Source organism: Xyrauchen texanus, chromosome 34 (assembly GCF_025860055.1).
Source record: "Xyrauchen texanus isolate HMW12.3.18 chromosome 34, RBS_HiC_50CHRs, whole genome shotgun sequence".
Classification (NCBI taxonomy): domain Eukaryota; kingdom Metazoa; phylum Chordata; class Actinopteri; order Cypriniformes; family Catostomidae; genus Xyrauchen; species Xyrauchen texanus.
Genome location: NC_068309.1, coordinates 9404689 through 9422271, shown reverse-complemented (window position 1 = coordinate 9422271; position 17583 = coordinate 9404689). Strand labels below are relative to the sequence as shown.

The 17583-nt window shown below is 37.7% G+C and overlaps 1 protein-coding gene across 13 annotated transcripts in view; it reads right to left on the bottom strand.

Annotated features, from left to right (window-relative positions):
- Nucleotides 1-2116: 2116 nt before the first annotated feature.
- Nucleotides 2117-17583, bottom strand: part of grin1a (glutamate receptor, ionotropic, N-methyl D-aspartate 1a) — a 34871-nt gene continuing 19404 nt past the window's right edge. For 4 of the 13 annotated variants that reach the window (XM_052104852.1, XM_052104853.1, XM_052104855.1 and 1 more), the window contains 11 exons: nucleotides 17389-17507; nucleotides 16837-16949; nucleotides 16586-16734; nucleotides 15906-16063; nucleotides 15334-15495; nucleotides 14956-15065; nucleotides 14471-14616; nucleotides 13929-13985; nucleotides 9821-9847; nucleotides 9296-9406; nucleotides 2117-4133 (listed from right to left, as the gene is read on the bottom strand). In XM_052104852.1, the coding sequence (XP_051960812.1) occupies nucleotides 4065-4133; nucleotides 9296-9406; nucleotides 9821-9847; nucleotides 13929-13985; nucleotides 14471-14616; nucleotides 14956-15065; nucleotides 15334-15495; nucleotides 15906-16063; nucleotides 16586-16734; nucleotides 16837-16949; nucleotides 17389-17507 (1221 nt within the window). In that variant the 3' untranslated portion in view covers nucleotides 2117-4064. The remainder of the gene's footprint in view (nucleotides 4134-9295; nucleotides 9407-9820; nucleotides 9848-13928; nucleotides 13986-14470; nucleotides 14617-14955; nucleotides 15066-15333; nucleotides 15496-15905; nucleotides 16064-16585; nucleotides 16735-16836; nucleotides 16950-17388; nucleotides 17508-17583) is intronic. The other 9 variants (XM_052104858.1, XM_052104859.1, XM_052104863.1 and 6 more) reach the window with 4 other exon arrangements.

The following is a 17583-nucleotide window of genomic DNA, read 5'->3' as shown; positions in this document are numbered from 1 at the left end:
GACAATATGTAGAAAAATAGAAAGAAAAAAAAATATATAGGCCTATATATATATTTTTATTTTATTTTTTTATTTATTTTTTCTATTATATATATATATATATATATATATATATATATATATATATATATATATATATATATATATATATATATATTTGCGGGTGATTGAAGGCAAATTATTGATGCATCCTCCAAAATATGGCAAGGCTGCGAAACGAGGCTGTGTCACTAGTGACTTCCTTGATGACGTGGCAGCAGATATACCAGCTAACGAGGCTGCAGCCAAGCACCCTTAGTCTGGCGCGCTCTGTCAGAATAATCACGTAAGGATACGTGAACACAAAAACTGGTGCGGAGAATCAAATACACAGAACGTATGTGGAGTCGTAACTGCATGTCAATATGAAGAAAGCCAAATCCCATACATTTATAGCTAATTTTGAAATGCCGGCCGGATGCGTTTTTCAGGTCCAAAAAAAGATGTCTGGGAAAAAGAGGACGTATGGTCACCCTAATGTTGTGATACATAACCAGTTGTATGAATCTGAACACCGACTGTGCCCCTTAATACCGCTAAACGCCACCCGCACCGCAGGAAACGTGAAGGTAACATTTAAACCAGTATCGCAGATTAAATCAACGAGCAATGATTTGATTTAACAAAGCAAGGACTAAACTACTCACCTGTTAGAGACGTCAGTGTTTTCCAGAAGAGGTGCCCCGTCCTCCTACTGCCTCTTAAATATGCTGTTAGGCGTTGTCCTCATACTTTCAAATTCATTTTGAGATAAAAAGCAGTCACGTTACTGACCACTACCTCAAAGTAGATGACTAATTTATGTATGTCCACCTCTCCAACACTGGCTGTGGCTAATATTGAACTTTCTTGGAAATGAACAGTGGAAGTGCTATCTATCTATCTATCTATCTATCTATCTATCTGTCTATCTGTCTATCTGTCTGTCTGTCTGTCTGTCTGTCTGTCTGTCTGTCTAACGTTATATCGTTCTATCTATCGTTGTATCCATCCATCCACCGTACTTTCTTTCTATCTATTTATCTATTTATCTATCTATCTATCTATCTATCTATCGATCTATCATCTGTCTGTCTGTCTATCTAACGTTATATCGTTCTAGCTATCATTGTATCTATCTATCTATCTATCTATCTATCTATCTATCTATCTATCTATCTATCTATCTATCTATCTATCTATCATCGTCTGTCGTTCTATCTATCTATCTATCTATCTATCTATCTATCTATCATCATCTGTCGTTCTATCTATCTATCTATCTATCATCGTCTGTCGTTCTATCTATCTATCTATCTATCTATCTATCTATCTATCTATCTATCTATCTATCTATCTATCTATCTATCTATCATCGTCTGTCGTTCTATCTATCGTTGTATCCATCCATCCACCGTACTTTCTATCTATCTATCTATCTATCTATCTATCTATCTATCTATCTATCTATCTATCTATCTATCTATCTATCTATCTATCTATCTATCTATCTATCTATCTATCTATCATCTGTCTGTCTGTCTATCTAACGTTATATCGTTCTATCTATCATTGTATCTATCTATCTATCTATCTATCTATCTATCTATCTATCTATCTATCTATCTATCTATCTATCATCGTCTGTCGTTCTATCTATCTATCTATCTATCATTGTCTGTCGTTCTATCTATATATCTATCTATCTATCTATCATCGTCTGTCTTTCTATCTATCTATCTATCTATCTATCTATCTATCTATCTATCTATCTATCTATCTATCTATCTATCTATCATCGTCTGTCGTTCTATCTATCTATCTATCATCTGTATGTCTATCTGTCTGTCTATCTAACGTTATATCGTTCTATCTATCTATCTATCTATCTATCTATCTATCTATCTATCTATCTATCTATCTATCTATCTATCGTCTGTATGTCTATCTATCTATCTATCTATCTATCTATCTATCTATCTATCTATCTATCTATCTATCTATCTATCTATCTATCGTCGTACGTCCATCCGTCTATCTATGATGTCTTTGATAATGGATTTAATAAAAAATGGTGAAGACAATCAATGTGTTGTGGTCTGCATCTGACATGGCACAATTTTATTGGCACAGACAGATATGCTAGGTAAAGATACATATATTGTTTTCAAAATGCAAACATGTTTTCATTTAAGGAAATATCTCAAATTAACTTGAACATAGATGTAGCACACAAAATAAGACTAACTCTCAGTATATGTGTGTTTCTGCATGTAGATATGTGACATAATTTGAATGACTGTATGTGTGTGCATGTGTGTGTCATTTACAATGTGACAGTTTCTCATTAAAACACTCCTTTTTATCACCATTTTCTCAAAATCATATGACAATCTAGTAGTCCAAGTAGTTTACACTGATTAGGCCTTCAACAAACCACATTCATAAACCCAAGCATTGAGAAAAACATGCCGTTATACACCTGCCAGTTTAAAAACAGTAAAAGCCCATTTGAAATTATAGTAGTCAACAGAGAATGTATGTACTGGAGAAGTTTGACAGGGTTGAGCTTATATTTCTGAAATAAATCTTTCTAAATCTCAGTTTTGATATCCATATGACAACTTAAAAAAAGGATTGTTTCATTAAAAACAAACAGCTGACATTTTTACATATTTCGCATTCTCAAATGTGCATTTTCATATCAAGTATGAATATTACAATCAACATTTGGCAAATTGCATAATTTCTATATGCATATAGCTTCTGACAAAATTCACATTAAAGTGCTAGATAAGTGATATCTCTTACAGGGGGTAGTTTCAACAGTTTATATAAATAGCAGTGAGTGAACATTTACAATGAGCAGTCTTTATTAGTGCAGCTTTGTAGATGTTTCTCAACCCCAGATCTTGGGAAACGGCCAGTTTTTACATCTAACCAATAGGTGTATACAAAAACTGTAGCACCAGAATCAAAAGTAGGACAGCACTTGGGGCTTTCTCATGTAAAAGGTCTTTAAAGTCATCTTCGAGGATGATATAGAGATGGTTTGCATGAGAGGCCAAATGCTAGTTAGATGAAAAAAACGGGCCCCTTGATGCACCCTTTAGACTGAAGCTGAGAAAAACTGCAAAAAGACTTTAAAAGAGGAAGAACTCTTCTAAGATGTCACATTTAGGGTAGTTGGAAGGAGAGTTTGTAATAAAGTGGTGTGCAAAGTACAATAATCCACTTATTAGACCTAAAATATTATATTACATTAATAATGCTGTATCTGTTCTCTGTGTTGAGAAGAGGGTGAATGATTTATAGATGTGTATATATATTTGTTTACCATAAGCCTTGAAGAATAAATCTGCATGCATATTACATGCTGTCTAAAAAAGTTCCTCTCACGGGCAAAGAAAATTATATTTGAATTCGCTTCATTGGCTGATATATCGTTTTAAAGATAGACAAATAATGGAAAACAGTCAACAAAAAGCAAGTAAAACAAAATGTTTAAAGTAGATAAATGTTTCAAAGTCATATGTAAACAATGAATTAAACATACCTACAACAACTAGTTAGTTTGTTAAATTCTGGCCTTAGAATCGGCCTCTACAAATGAAGAAATCTGTTTGTTCTAAGTAATTGTAATCAAATTATACTGTACAATACTTAAACCACTTAATCAACATAAAAATAATCACTATACTATTAAGAAATATTTCTACATAAACAGAACAAATTTAGTTAGAACTGTATAAGAAGTTTAGCATCAAGCTGTGAAGGTGTATGTGTTTGTGTGTTCGCAGCACTCCAGTGCATTGCAGTGGCATGCCATCCCCTGCAGATGGCCATTCTGATGGGTTCTGCATTTGATGAAGAGGTCTGTTGGTTCCCAACAAAGGTGAATTGGCTCAGTTGTTCTCATTCATGATGGATCCATTGTGCAAATCTAGAGGAGTGGGAATACAACTCTTTCCCCTCAAGGTCCATCTTGTTTGTTTCTAAAGAATGAACATGTCTTTATCGCTTTCTAATCTCTCCCTCTCTCTGCCTCACACCACTGTGCTGACAGACGGGTCAGACAAGTTGAGTTGGCCCGTAATGTCTGTGGGTGGGAATTGCTGTAGAGAGAGAGAGAGAGAGAGAGAGAGAGAGGGAGAGACAGGTAGAAAACACATAAAGAATATTAGTGCACCTATTACCTTTACACCCCCCCCATAGCCCAGACGAAGTTCCTTCTTTACCCCCAAAGGCAGCACGTAGCAAGTGAATGCAAAATGATGACTCAAACTTTCCATCTTTCAGATGTCAACTAAATCTGCCTTTAGGGCATGACTCAGAAGGTTGAGGCTATTACATCCAAAAAGGTTTATAAATATTTTAAAGAGAAGTGTTCTTGCAGCTATCCTGCTGCCTTAGGAGGTATTCAGAATAATATTAAAAGATGAAGAATCAGGGTCTCCACTGTGAGATGGTTTTAGGTCACCCAATATATTTAGCTTTAATATATTTCTGTAGCTACAGTGACCCCAAAATGAAGCCACACTTAAAGAAATGTCCCGGGTTCAATACAAGAAAATCTCAATCGACAGCATTTCAAATGACAAAAATGTATTTAGTCTCAACCCTCATTTTCTTAAAAAAAACAAAAAGCAAAAATCTGGGTTACTGTGAGGCACTTACAATGCAAGTGAATGGAGCCAATCTGTAAACATATAAACATTTTTATACATAGGTGTTTTTAACATGATTTTGGTGTGATTTAAACACTTGCTAATCTTTTTTGTGTAATGTTATATCCAACTTTAAACAACTTTACAGTTTAATAAATACACATGTATTAACAGAAAAAATGAATGTAAATACTTTTCTAAAATTATAAGCCTCACATTTCTGTGTTTAAACTCTCCAAAAATTGGCCCCATTCACTTCCATTGTAAATGCCTCACAGTAACATCAATTTTTGTGTTAATCAGCATTATGCCACAAATGCTGTCGACTGAGATTAACTTGTAATGAACCCAGAATATTCTTTTAAAATGTATGAAATGTCATTGCATTAGATAGCAAAATATCAAAATATCAAACAAACTGGCATTATTTAAAAGCTCATTGTAAAGCATTTTTCCAAGAAAAAACATTAGCAAAAAAGAGGTTTGTTAGGTTTTAAATGATAAAACAATAGACATAATGATCAAAGTGAAGATATATATATATATATATATATATATATATATATATATATATATATATATATATATATATATAAAATGGTAAAAGCTATAGCATTTATTTAAAGATGATATTTTGTTTGATATCTAATGCAATGCCATTCATATGTTTTTAATTGTGACTTAGGCATCCAAATAGTTCTTGGGGCTATTCTAAATCTATATTTTCAGTTTTGATTTAAAATCTCATTCAGCTGAAGTTCCTGTTTCCTCTTTCCCAGCGTAGACGTGTTAGAAGGGCAACAAGCTGTTTTCTCACATGGTCATCTGCAGTGCTGGGCTAGCAAAACACCCAACCACATGCAGGTGCCCAGTCAGAATGGCTTTCATTTTTAATTTCTGTAAGCTATAAAATGTCTCTCAATGAAGCTTGACATGTTGCAACTGCAAGGACAGTTAAATTAAAACCATTCAATCAAACGTTAGAATTTCATAATGTGTTTTAAAATCGATCCTTGCTGTGGCAAAACTGTGAAAGTGAGGCACAGAGAGCTTCTTTGGTTAAACTGTGGGAACTTTACAGAATTGTGTCAAAACCATAAATGGCTTTTGTCAATAAAGTTCAATTATTCTGCAACCTGTCAATCATGTGCAGTCTGATACATAGTATGTAAGGAATCAATATTCAATAAGCAGAAATGGGTATACTGATGGAAAAGCAGCAACAAATGGTTTTTAGATTGCTTTGATTTTTTTTAAGAATAACAACCATTCTGCAACAAATAAGGACACATGCATTTCTGACAAAAACGTATGTCTATTACTGTACATGTAAGAGTAATAGGAGCTTCTGGTACAGAAACTATTTCTTGCATTTACTGTATGTATAAATATATACATTACTAGTAATTAGCATGTGTCCTCTTTTATAGCTTACTGTTTTTATTGCTATGGCAGTGCAATTAATTAAGCCTATTGTAAATTCTATGCTCATAGATGCAAACAAATTCTAAGGCAAAAATTCTCATTGTCAAAATCGTCATCATCATATTGCAGAATAGATATGTTCAGCAATACTTCTGATGACACCGGAAGGCATTTTTCTTCCCAGCCTTGGTGTTGCATCAAGAATGCCCTTAGCACGCCTTACAGAGCATGAAAGAGTTCTTGTTATGTTCACTTAGGAGGCTTGCTGTTGGCACTTCCAAATCAAGCCCACAGTGCCCCCTGGTGAGAGACAGTGGATCAGCAAAAGAGACAGTGACTCAGAACAAAGTGTGTGTATCATCACTACCACACAAAAAATGCAACTACTTCTACTAGGGCAACCAAAACACAGTCTCTACTTCTACAACAGATATATTGCATGCTTGCAGAGGAAGATAGAGGCTGTGTAGCATGTACATCATGTGGGGGACGTCAACAGTTATAAATCCATATACATCCATTTATATATAGAGAAAGAGGCAACACTGAAATCAAAATAAAATGATGATTAAACACTGGATGATTACACCGTATTTCTCTTTTCACATAGATTGCAGTGTCCTTTCTTAACCGTTGACCACCCCACCATCCCAAAATTCACATTTTTCTTATTTAGGATAGGATAATAGAAAAGGAATATTTATTTTTATATAAAACACGGCCCCTAAATAAAATGTGTGAATATTGTAACATGCAGTGGATACAGGTGTACTCTACTTCTTGAACACTATCCAAAAAAAATAAAAAATAATAATTATATATAAATGTGTGGTGCCATAGAAAATAACATTTGTATCACCATTGTAACCGTCATTCAGGATTCTTCCTGTGACTTTTTTTTTTTTTTTTTTCAAATTGGGTGCTCTGTTAGTGTACATTTACAGTACCTATAAATAAAAATCATCATACCCAATTGGGAACTTTTTTGTCTGAAATTAAACATAAAAAAATATTTCCAGCTTTATTTAAAAATGTTGCTTTACCACATTCAAGTAACAAAAAATTGGAATACATGATTTATTACTTCGTATAGCTACCTTTTGCTTTAATGGCAGCCTTTTTGGATATTTCTCTGCTAGCTTTGCGCACCTAGATTGGGGAATATATGCCCATTCTTCCTTGCCCATAAAACCTTTTGCCACATGGCAGCAACAGAATCCTCCATGGTCAGATGAGGCAAAAATCTAACTTTTAGGACTGAACTCCACGTGCTGTATTTGGAGATAACCAAACACAACACACTGCTCAAAACATATCACACCTACTGTGAAACATTGTGGTGGCAACATTATGTTTTTGGGGTGCTTTTCTTTAGCGGGGACTGAGCAGTTGGTCAGGATTGAAGGGAAAATGGATGCACCCAAATTCTTGAGGAAAATCTAAAAGCACTCTAAAAGCACTTCTTCCAATAATGGCAATATTTAATTTATGATCTTTGTCTTATTTTTGGGATTTGGTCTGACAGTTGTGCATGAGGTACCTGTACATTCACATTTATGCATTTGGCAGATGCTTTTATCCAAAGCAACATACAGTGCACTTATTACAGGGACAATTCCCCCAGAGCAACCTGGAGTTAAATGCCTTGCTCAAGGACACAATGGTGGTGGCCGTGGGGATCAAACCAGCGACATTCTGATTAACAGTTATGTGCTTTAGCCCACTACACCACCACCACACATCTCCCTTTAATTTGTTGTATCCTAACCCCTAGGGGACATAACACAAACCGACTGATGGCTGTTATTGAAGCAAAAGTTAGCTCTACGAAGTATTAAATCCAGGTGTATGATCACTTTTCAAACCCTGTTATTCTAGATGTTCATCTTTAATACATTTCTGGAACAGGTGCCTTTTTTGTGACTTAAATGTTGTAAGGTAAGATTTGTAAATAAAACTGGAAAAATATTTGATATAATGGGTTTTTATTTCAGACTGTAAGACAAAAAACAAAAGTTTCTATTCTAAAGGGATAATGATTTGCTGTAGGCACCATAGAACAGTGGGTGCCAAATTGTACAGCTGTCCAATTCCTTGCCTCAAAAATACAGAGTTCTATTTATTTCAAAGCAGAACTGCTGAAGTTTGATGATCTTATACAGAACTTGCTGTAAAGGAAGGGAAAATAATTTAATTTTTTTATTAAGGAATAGTTCACCCAAAATGAAAGACTTGTCATCATTGACTTACCCCCATGTAATTTTAAACCTGTTCATGCTAAGTCTTCTAAAGCTGTATAACAGACTGCAATTTAAGTGTAAAGTCATGTTGTCGTGTTGTCGTTTTTGGAGCTTGACATTCCATGGTCTTTGTCTACTTTCAAAGTAGCATTCCATGCATAAACATTTTATCTTAAGGATTTAGAACATCATGAGGGTAATTTTGGATTTCGGGTAAACTATTCCTTTAAATCAGCTTTGTCAGGACCTTAAATAAAACAAAAGAGAGTTGTTGTTAATTGATGATTCCAAACCCTGAAAGGGAAGCTCTGCTGTTTAAACGAGAAAAGTTAGTCTGCATGGTATCGGTTGCTCTGATCAAACACCACAACAACAAAGCATGCCTTCGAAGGGAACAAACATCACAAAATTTTGGGAGACTGGTCAAATCAATCACATCAGGCAGTTTACGTGAGCAAGAAACACACACCCACACAAATAAACACATCATACTAAAAAGGAGGCACACATTTCCACCCACACAAGCACACACTCCACATCCAGAGGTTGCAATAGGAAGAGAAGCAGCCCAGAAACATCAGGCATTGTGCAGCGCCCCCTCCTCTTGGAACAAAACTGCCCTTGGTATAAAACCATGTTTCAAATTCCCTGATTCACTAGGTCCCAAAACCTTTTGGATTTGCTCTTAAGAATGGCTATGCGCTTAAGTCCTAACTGACAGATGGGATCTGGATGGTGACTCAATGACTGACTGACAGACACGTGGCCATGGCCGAGATGCCAGAAATGGAGGAATAACCAGAGAGGAATGGGACTCTCTTGGTTTTAAGACATGACATGTCATTTAAGACAGGAGAAAGTAGATACAGAGAGAGAAAGACAGATGGGAATAGAGGTAGAGAGACCGGCCGAGTAAAAAGAGATGCCATTCCTTAACCTCCTTACCGTGTCTTTGGAGGACCTACGTCTCTTGATGCTGGAGGCCAGGGTTGTACTGATGGACCTAAAAGAGGGTTTCTTTTTTTCGTCGCTGTCTGCTCTACCACTTTTCCTATCCTAAAATAAATATATACGTAGAACAATTATTCATGCCCTTTGGCTGGTTTTAAACTGCCAAAACCACACCTCCTAATTCCCTGTTCATAGGCTATCTTTACCCCAACGATCTATAAATGTGAATGGAAGCCAGACTTGTCTTTTTGGAGCATTTGACACAAAGCAAAGAAACTACGAATTGGTAGAGAGCAACATATTGGGTTGCACTTTCAAATTCTCAAATAAACTTCCTTGTCATCCGTGGTTTAAAACGTAAACATATAAGTAGTTTTTGGGACCCCGGTGTTCTTTCCCTCCCACCGTTCAATAAAGGTGCCCCACACAGCTACTCTCTGGCCTCTACAAAAGGTACGAAGGTATAGCACAAGACTGGGTGTGTTTGTGTAAGAAAAGGTCGAATTAAGGTATTCTTACATCCTGAGTCTCTACAGAGGAAGAGGGCTGCATTGGGGAGGAAGAAAGAAAAATAAATGAATATTTATCCACTTGCTTTAAAGATCATATGACTTTAAGATCCGTAAGCAAAGCAGAGGCAGCAAAATGAGCTTGCTTAGGAAATAATGACATCAAAGAAGCCAAGCAAAATTGTAATATCACAAAACAAAACAACACTTTTATAGGGAAGTAGAGCAACCAATAAAATGCCAAAGGAGCATAGTATATAAAATAATACTGATCAATACATGGATACTCATAGGAACCCTCTTTGAGCGTTATACTTTTTGTTAGGTATAACGGAAATTCACCACACACGTATGGGAAGTATCAAGGCATTGCAGGGCTGGGTTAAAGGTATGTTCCGGGTTCCATACAAGATAAGCTCAATGGACAGCATTTGTTGCATAATGTCGATTGCCACAAAATAATTTCAGCTTGTCCCTTAGTTTTGGATAAAAAAAAAAAAGAAGAACCAAAAATCGCTATTAGAGTAATGCAGGAAGGAGACAAACGTTCTGTATATTCTTCTGCTGATTCAAGTCAGCGGTCTGGCAACATGGTCTTAACATGGACATTGCCTCAACCTTTTTTTTGCAGACATTGTGCAAAAGGTACTTGGTTCCCAGGCTTTATCAACTTTATCAGGGACTAGTCATAATTATTTTCTTTGGTAATCGACATTATGCCACCAATGCTGTCCATTGAGCTTAACTTGCATTGAACCCTGAACATTCCTTGAAGTGTGGTGTGAATTTCATTTAGACTCATGCAGAGGGCAGTAATAGCAAGAATGTGAATAAAATAAGCAAACTGTGAACAAGCAAACAGTCGATTTTGGCAAATGGAAGACATTAGGATCATCTTCACAATGGTTTTGGTCCTTCAAAAATTCCTAAATATCATCTGACCCCCCCTGCTACCAATTGAAAATCTATCACTTTGCCTAAAAAACTTGGTGACTTACCATAGACAGATAACACACTACCCTTAACATTGTTTAACCTTAGGGTGACCATGCGTCCTCTTTTTCCTGGACATGTCCTGTTTTTCAAACCTGAAAAAGTATCCGGCCAGAATTAAAACATTGGCTATAAATGGCCTGGATTTGGCTTTGTCTTCATATTGATGTGCTCTCCAGAGTTAGGGCTATAACACATTCGGTGTATTTGATACTGCGCATCAGTTTTACATGTTTACGTGTTCTTGTGTGATTATTCTGGCAGAGTGCGCTCTCTTTCGCAGTACTTTTTTCCCCCAGAGGGAATGCCAGAGTGCTCTGCCTCTCTTATTCAGAAACATCAATAACGTAATTACACTTTTAAAAGTACGTTCCCCAACTCTGCAAATTATTAAATAGGACACCTGTTTCATCAGACTCATGCTTACTACGTATTTTCATTTTGAACTGAAAATGTTGACTATATTGAGACAACATCAAATACAATACGTATCAGGGGAATTAAAAATAATATGACGGATAAAATTAAACAATTATGGACATTTTTACAAAGTCTGTCAGATATTTGTAGCGCAACCTCTGTATATGACCTGTAAAGCTGGCACTTGCATGTCAAAAAAGTCCGAAAATACGATAAACACAGGTCAGGCCATGTTAGTGGAGAAACAAGCGCCTGCGTCTGTACTCATATAATATCCATACTAAATATTATATAAAAAGGAACATCTGCTAAATGAGAGTTTGTCATAAAAATTTATTTTCAAGGAAGTACAGCTGGGAACAGCAGGAGGACTGACAAGTGTGAAGTGTAATAAAAAAATGTTTTTTAATTACATCTGATCTTTTCTGTTTTAGTTTTCTGTTTTATTTTATTACCATTATTAAATATTTGATTGCCTTTATTAAATTTATTTATTGTACTATTCATTAAATGTATTAATCAATTTAATGAATAAGACCCCAATAATGGACAACCGCAATATGGTCACCCTATTTAACCTTAAATTGGTTTGTCTTTCTTCTAAGAAAAAGGAAATAATGAGCCATATTAGGCTGTGGTCAGAACATTGTCTGTGCATTAGCATGCAGGATCCACACAGACCACCGGCACAGAGACATATAGTTAACTTTCTGCAAACCTTGACATAATGTCATGAGAGCACGTTCACGCTTCATTTAGTTTACTCTTTTGTTTTTCCTGAAGGCATTGCACTTCTGAAAGGGTTTTGCTCCAACAGCAAAACCATTAGCCATTATAATGTAGGCAGCATATGCTTTTGACATTTATTTGCTATTGAGACAAGAGAGGAATAGCCCAAGAGAAAATGCTGCAGACTGGGCAGGTTTTTCAGAAGTGCAGTGTTCCTGTTACACAGTTTTCTATATGAAGGTGCAATACACGCATATGAAGATGATAGATTTGAATATGGACAATTCTCTCTCTCTCTCTTATATATATATATATATATATATATATATATATATATATATATGTGTGTGTGTGTATGTATCCACAATGGTGTAGATTTGGTGGCGACGGGGGTGGGGGTTGCAGCATGTTTACTTACTTGTTTCCAACGATCATGGTATACACATTTGGGGGGGTGGGGGTGCTTGTTTTGATTAACAAAACAAGGGGGGTTGGGTTACCTACCACCTGAAATCTACACCCTTGTGTATCCACACAGAACATTTATAATATTTTCATACACAAGCTTCCAATAAAGTTGCCACCATCAACAAATTGTGTTAATTCCTCTGCAGAAAGGAAAAGCTGACATAAACCATTCTGATAGACAAACTATCAGCATTAGCATAATATTCAATTCAAACATAATTCTCATTTTTATCTGGCATAATTTAATTATCCTCCAAAGCCACACATTTAAAGTCAACAGGAAACATTATTCTCAACACATGTTACTTCTGAACTGTGGTACATTTAACAGTGGTCGTGTAGCAGGATGATCAAAAAGAAAACTTTTTTATCCACTAATAATTTATTAAAAAGTGATCTCTATATGACAAGTGGGTGAAGGGGTTGGCAGAACAGTAAAAGGAGACATCATTTGAAAAGGTAAGTTGTTTCAGAGGCAGAATAATTACATTTTGATGAAAGATTACAAAGACAAGCTTTTTTAATTATTTAGAATAACGTGCACCAATGACACAATTACAATAAGACAAGGAACATGGATTAAGCAAGTAAATAGGGTCCATTTTTATTTCATGTTGACTTTAAAGTATATTGGACCTCCGCAGTTTGTGTTTGCTCGTCCTTTCTCCATAAGAGCCTACATGCATATACATACAAAGACAATTTTACAAGTAATTGTGTAAGGCAGATGACAGACACTGACAAGATATTGACCTGCTGACAAAGACAAGTGACTGTGATCTTACCTGACACAGTCACTGCTGTTTATTTTATGGCCACAGTGGTGACCTTTTGCCATTTTGAATCAAGAAGCAGCTTGAGGCTCTCACAGCCTCATTTTTCATCTGCCCCACCCCCCACCAAGTATCACAGTCCCACTGGTAAAACCTCCCAGGACTTTCCACTGGAAGACACTGTCCTCAAAGAACACACAGGTGCCTGAGCAAGAGCTTGTAGCAGACATTTAGATTGTTTTGCATTAGATTATAGCATGGGTTTGCGCTGAATATGGCCTCTAACATTTGATGTGGCTATTGTTGAATGGTATTTCTCTTGTACTGTTTGTTTAAATGGTATAAGCCACGACTCTTTGGGGTTTGAGGCTGGGACTAACACATATTGCTAACATATATTGCTAATTGGTGCCAGTCAGTGCTCTATGCTGTCAGCAGTGCAGCATATTGATATCAAATTGGTTGTCACCATTATTTTATTTGCCAAACTGTACAGCATAAACTGAGGTGTAATCTTACATTACAGTGCAATATGTATCAGTTTTGCAGTTGAGCTTTTTCTATTTCATCAGACTTAAATAAGCTGAAGTGGCAAAAAGAAGCATTTACTTGGTTCATGCCATGAAAGCAGCTTCACATCAGGATGAATAATTAGGCATATTAGCTATTCTAAATATACTTATTCGCGTAGCAAGGATGACGTGGCAAAAAGATGGATCAGCTTGTTTTACATACTAAAGACGGCGTCCCAGCCGCACCCACAGCTTGAATCCCTGAGCTCTCCTTATTGTCCTATTGGGACAGACAAAAAGAAGGAGGCTGATTGAACCTGAGCAGTCTGTCCTTCTGACAAAATTAATGGGTTAAACCAGCCTAGTTTGGTTTACTGGTCTTAGCTGGTCACCCAGCCTAGTGGGGTTTGTTTGGGTTCCTGGTTTAAAAGGGGTTTTGGGCACTTCTCAGCTGGTCAGGCTGGGACCATCTTAAAAGGTTTTTAGGCTGGTTTAAGCTGGGTGGACAATTTCAGAACTGCCCTTGAAATTGGGGAGAGGCTGTTTTATCTCTATTGGCCCTGTTGGAAACCCAGGACCAAGTATGAGGACCATTAATAAGAAGAGTGTACCTGAGGATCTATTTTTAACAAAGGTGTGTATAAAGAGCTTGTGCACTAAAGCCCCTTGACAAAAATTGGTCCTTTGTAAAAGTCTGCTTGGAGGTCGTTCTCTCATTTTCACCCTTCTTTTTACCTCTTGTGTTGTAGGATGGAGCTGTCTTACCTGTAAGTTCTTCCTCCAAACATTGACGGCCGCAAAGGCTAGCTGCATCTGCTTCCTGCGGGCGTCTTTATGGCGCTTGTATGCAATCTCAATGAAGATGAGAAAGATCCCTGCAGCAATGCCTCCAGCAACTAGCATAAAGACCCCTGTGAATGAAACAGATGAATAAAATTTTCAGACAATTCACAGAGGTAAGACCATTTTCTTCGAATCAACACACAGAGGAGCTGAATGGGGTGCAGCCTCTGTGTGATGGAGACCTACATATATATTGCCCACATTTTTAGGGCCTGCTGCTGAAAACCATGCAAAATGGATGGATGTTGGACACCAATGAGCTTAATAAAAATGTGAACAACAGCACAGGTGAGTGTTAAAACAACATTTAAAGGCATTGGACAAAAAAAGGCCTCAAAAACCTTACCTACTGTACCTTTTTTGTCCAATCTCTTTTAGATTACTCAGTACCTGTGAGTGGACCATACCTGCCATATTCTCAAAAGTGAGTGTGGCTGGGGCATTGCTTCTTGAGTCACATTCCTGGTATCTCACCCAGGTTTTATCTAGGTCCTCCATGAAGCCATTCTCATGGGAACTGCAATGGGGTGGTGGGAAGCAGGAAAAGAAGTTCAAAAGTTAATACGTTGCTTCTGGTAGAAGGTACTGTCAAATTCCACAGAAAAGTCACAATCACTATAACTTAACACAAACACATATATGTTCAAGCACACATAGACAACAGAGCCCGGATGGAAGAGGGTAAATACACAGAGAGATGACAAGTAAGGTTTCAATGGTCAGATTTGTTGTAAAACATAAAACTATACAGAAGCATACAATATGCTGCTTCGGCTGGGACAGACCTGAGAATAGCCAGGGACACATTCTGTTTCCAGGGGCTGTCCTTACGCATGCCTATGCCAAAGCCCGAACGGAAAAACAGCTCTCCCGTGGTCACCAGGTCGCACTTCTGCGAAGCTTCAAACTCCAGCACCGCAGAGTCCCAGATGAAAGCATGCAGCTTGCTGTGGGGGCAGGGGAAGGGAGGAGGACGGGAAGGGTGGGGGGTTACGGTGCAACAGTACAGTGAGAAACAACACACTTGTGGCACCCACCCACCCCTCTTGTGCAGCTTGTGTTACCAGAAATAAAAGGCAAATGAAATCCAATGCCGGATGAGTGGAGCTTTGTCCCCCATTGGATTCCCAGAATGACGTTTTTGCAGAAAATCTGAAAGAGGTGTTCTTCAGCTACATGTTAATATATTTATGTGTGGCTGCTTATGGGCTGGGTTGTGGGCCAGGGTCACAGGTCAGTGCAGTAAGTGCTGGCACTGATTTATACACCTGAGACCTGCAGGCCCAGGACCCTTGAGACTGACTTACAGACTGACCATGGGGCCAACCCTGCTGGTGTCTACCCCACAGGGACTCACTTGTCCCGAACAGCCTGGATGGCTTCAGCGGCGCTCTCGTAGTTATGCTTCTCCATGTGGCGGTACATGGTGCTCAGCTCAACCTGACGGCGGAAGTAAATATCCACCGAACTTTGCTTTACTGTGGCATAAATGAACTTGTCTGATGGGTTCCTCAGCTGGAAAAAGAAAATTGTACAGATGAAAGCTCACACTTCAAGTCAAAGAGGAAAACTGCTGAAAAGACCAGCGTCCACACTAATATGTTTTCCTTTGAAAACACTGTTTCCTAATGTCATCATTTTCCAAAGTATGCAATACTAGAGAGCGTTTTTCGAAAACCTTTGTATTCTGAGAATAAAAATGCCATTCCAGTGTGTACGAGAGGCATAAACGTAGCAAAATCAATACATTTTCAACTGGAAACAGTACTGTGGACATTGCCTTAGACTAGCATTGCCTTAGACTAGCATAACTTTGATGCTGGTCCAGAATTTTCCATACTGCTTGTTTATAGATCAACATAAATGCTGGTCAACCAGCATGATCTTTCTAATGGTAGAGCAATGAAGTCATGCCGTTTAAGGTATATAAAACTGATGTGTGTAATTTTCCTGATGTCAACTATATGTAAGAATTTTGTTGGTTGAGTCCACCTAAAAATTTAATATTGTGGCTATCAAAACAGTAAAAAAGCATACCCTTGGGTCGTTGATGCCGGTGATGCGCTCCTCAGGCCGGTCCAACACCAGAAAGGCAGCCAGATTGGCAGTATAAGAGGCTACTATGATCATAGCGAAGCCAGCCCACACCATTCCCAGAATTCTTGCTGAAAAACTACGTGGTGCACCTGGAACATATACATAGTCAAACGTATGTATAATACAAATATTTAATGTATATTTATTATTAATTTAACATGATCATAAATAGAGTTGGACTTTTATAACACCTTCTCCAATTCCAGAGTTCAACAAGACTCCCCAGGAAAACCACATAGCTGAAGATAAGGTGAGGGCATCCTCTTCTTCTTCTTCACTGTTTACTTTAAACCTTCCAAATGGGCTGGGAAAACCAGGCGAGACAACGAACATTGTGAGAATAGACTCAAGACTACCCAAGTGGCCTTGGGTATAACAAATGCTTCAGTATCCCAATGGGAAAGACATTTAGCATTGACCAAAATGGGAACAGACAGAACAATCAAGAATGTTGAAGTAGGGCAAAGAGATGGAGAGGAGACTGGAAAAGAGACCAGGCTCACTGAGTGCAGCCACCCAACCTCCCACACCTCCATGACACTGACAATGGCACGTGTTCAGGACTCTCATGTACTTTCATGTACTCTCATGAAAGATCCTGCAACAAAGGTGCTACATGGCTCCAAATGAGTTAAACCAACTACCTACAGAAAGACAGAACAAACAACATGCGCACACATAGCCACCCAATGGACAACCCATATGGAACAGCTAGACACCCCTCAACCCAACGTTTCTTGTACCTGAACCGGTCTAGTAGGTAAAGCATCACCGCCACCACATGCACCGATAGACCCACCAGTAGCCACAGTGTGCTTTGGAATGGCTGCATGAATGAGTCCAGCGTACTACGAGGAATTTCCTGAAACACACAGTGCATGGTCACTCAAATCATGCAAACATTTATCACATTTCAGTCAGTATGTTTAAATGCACTG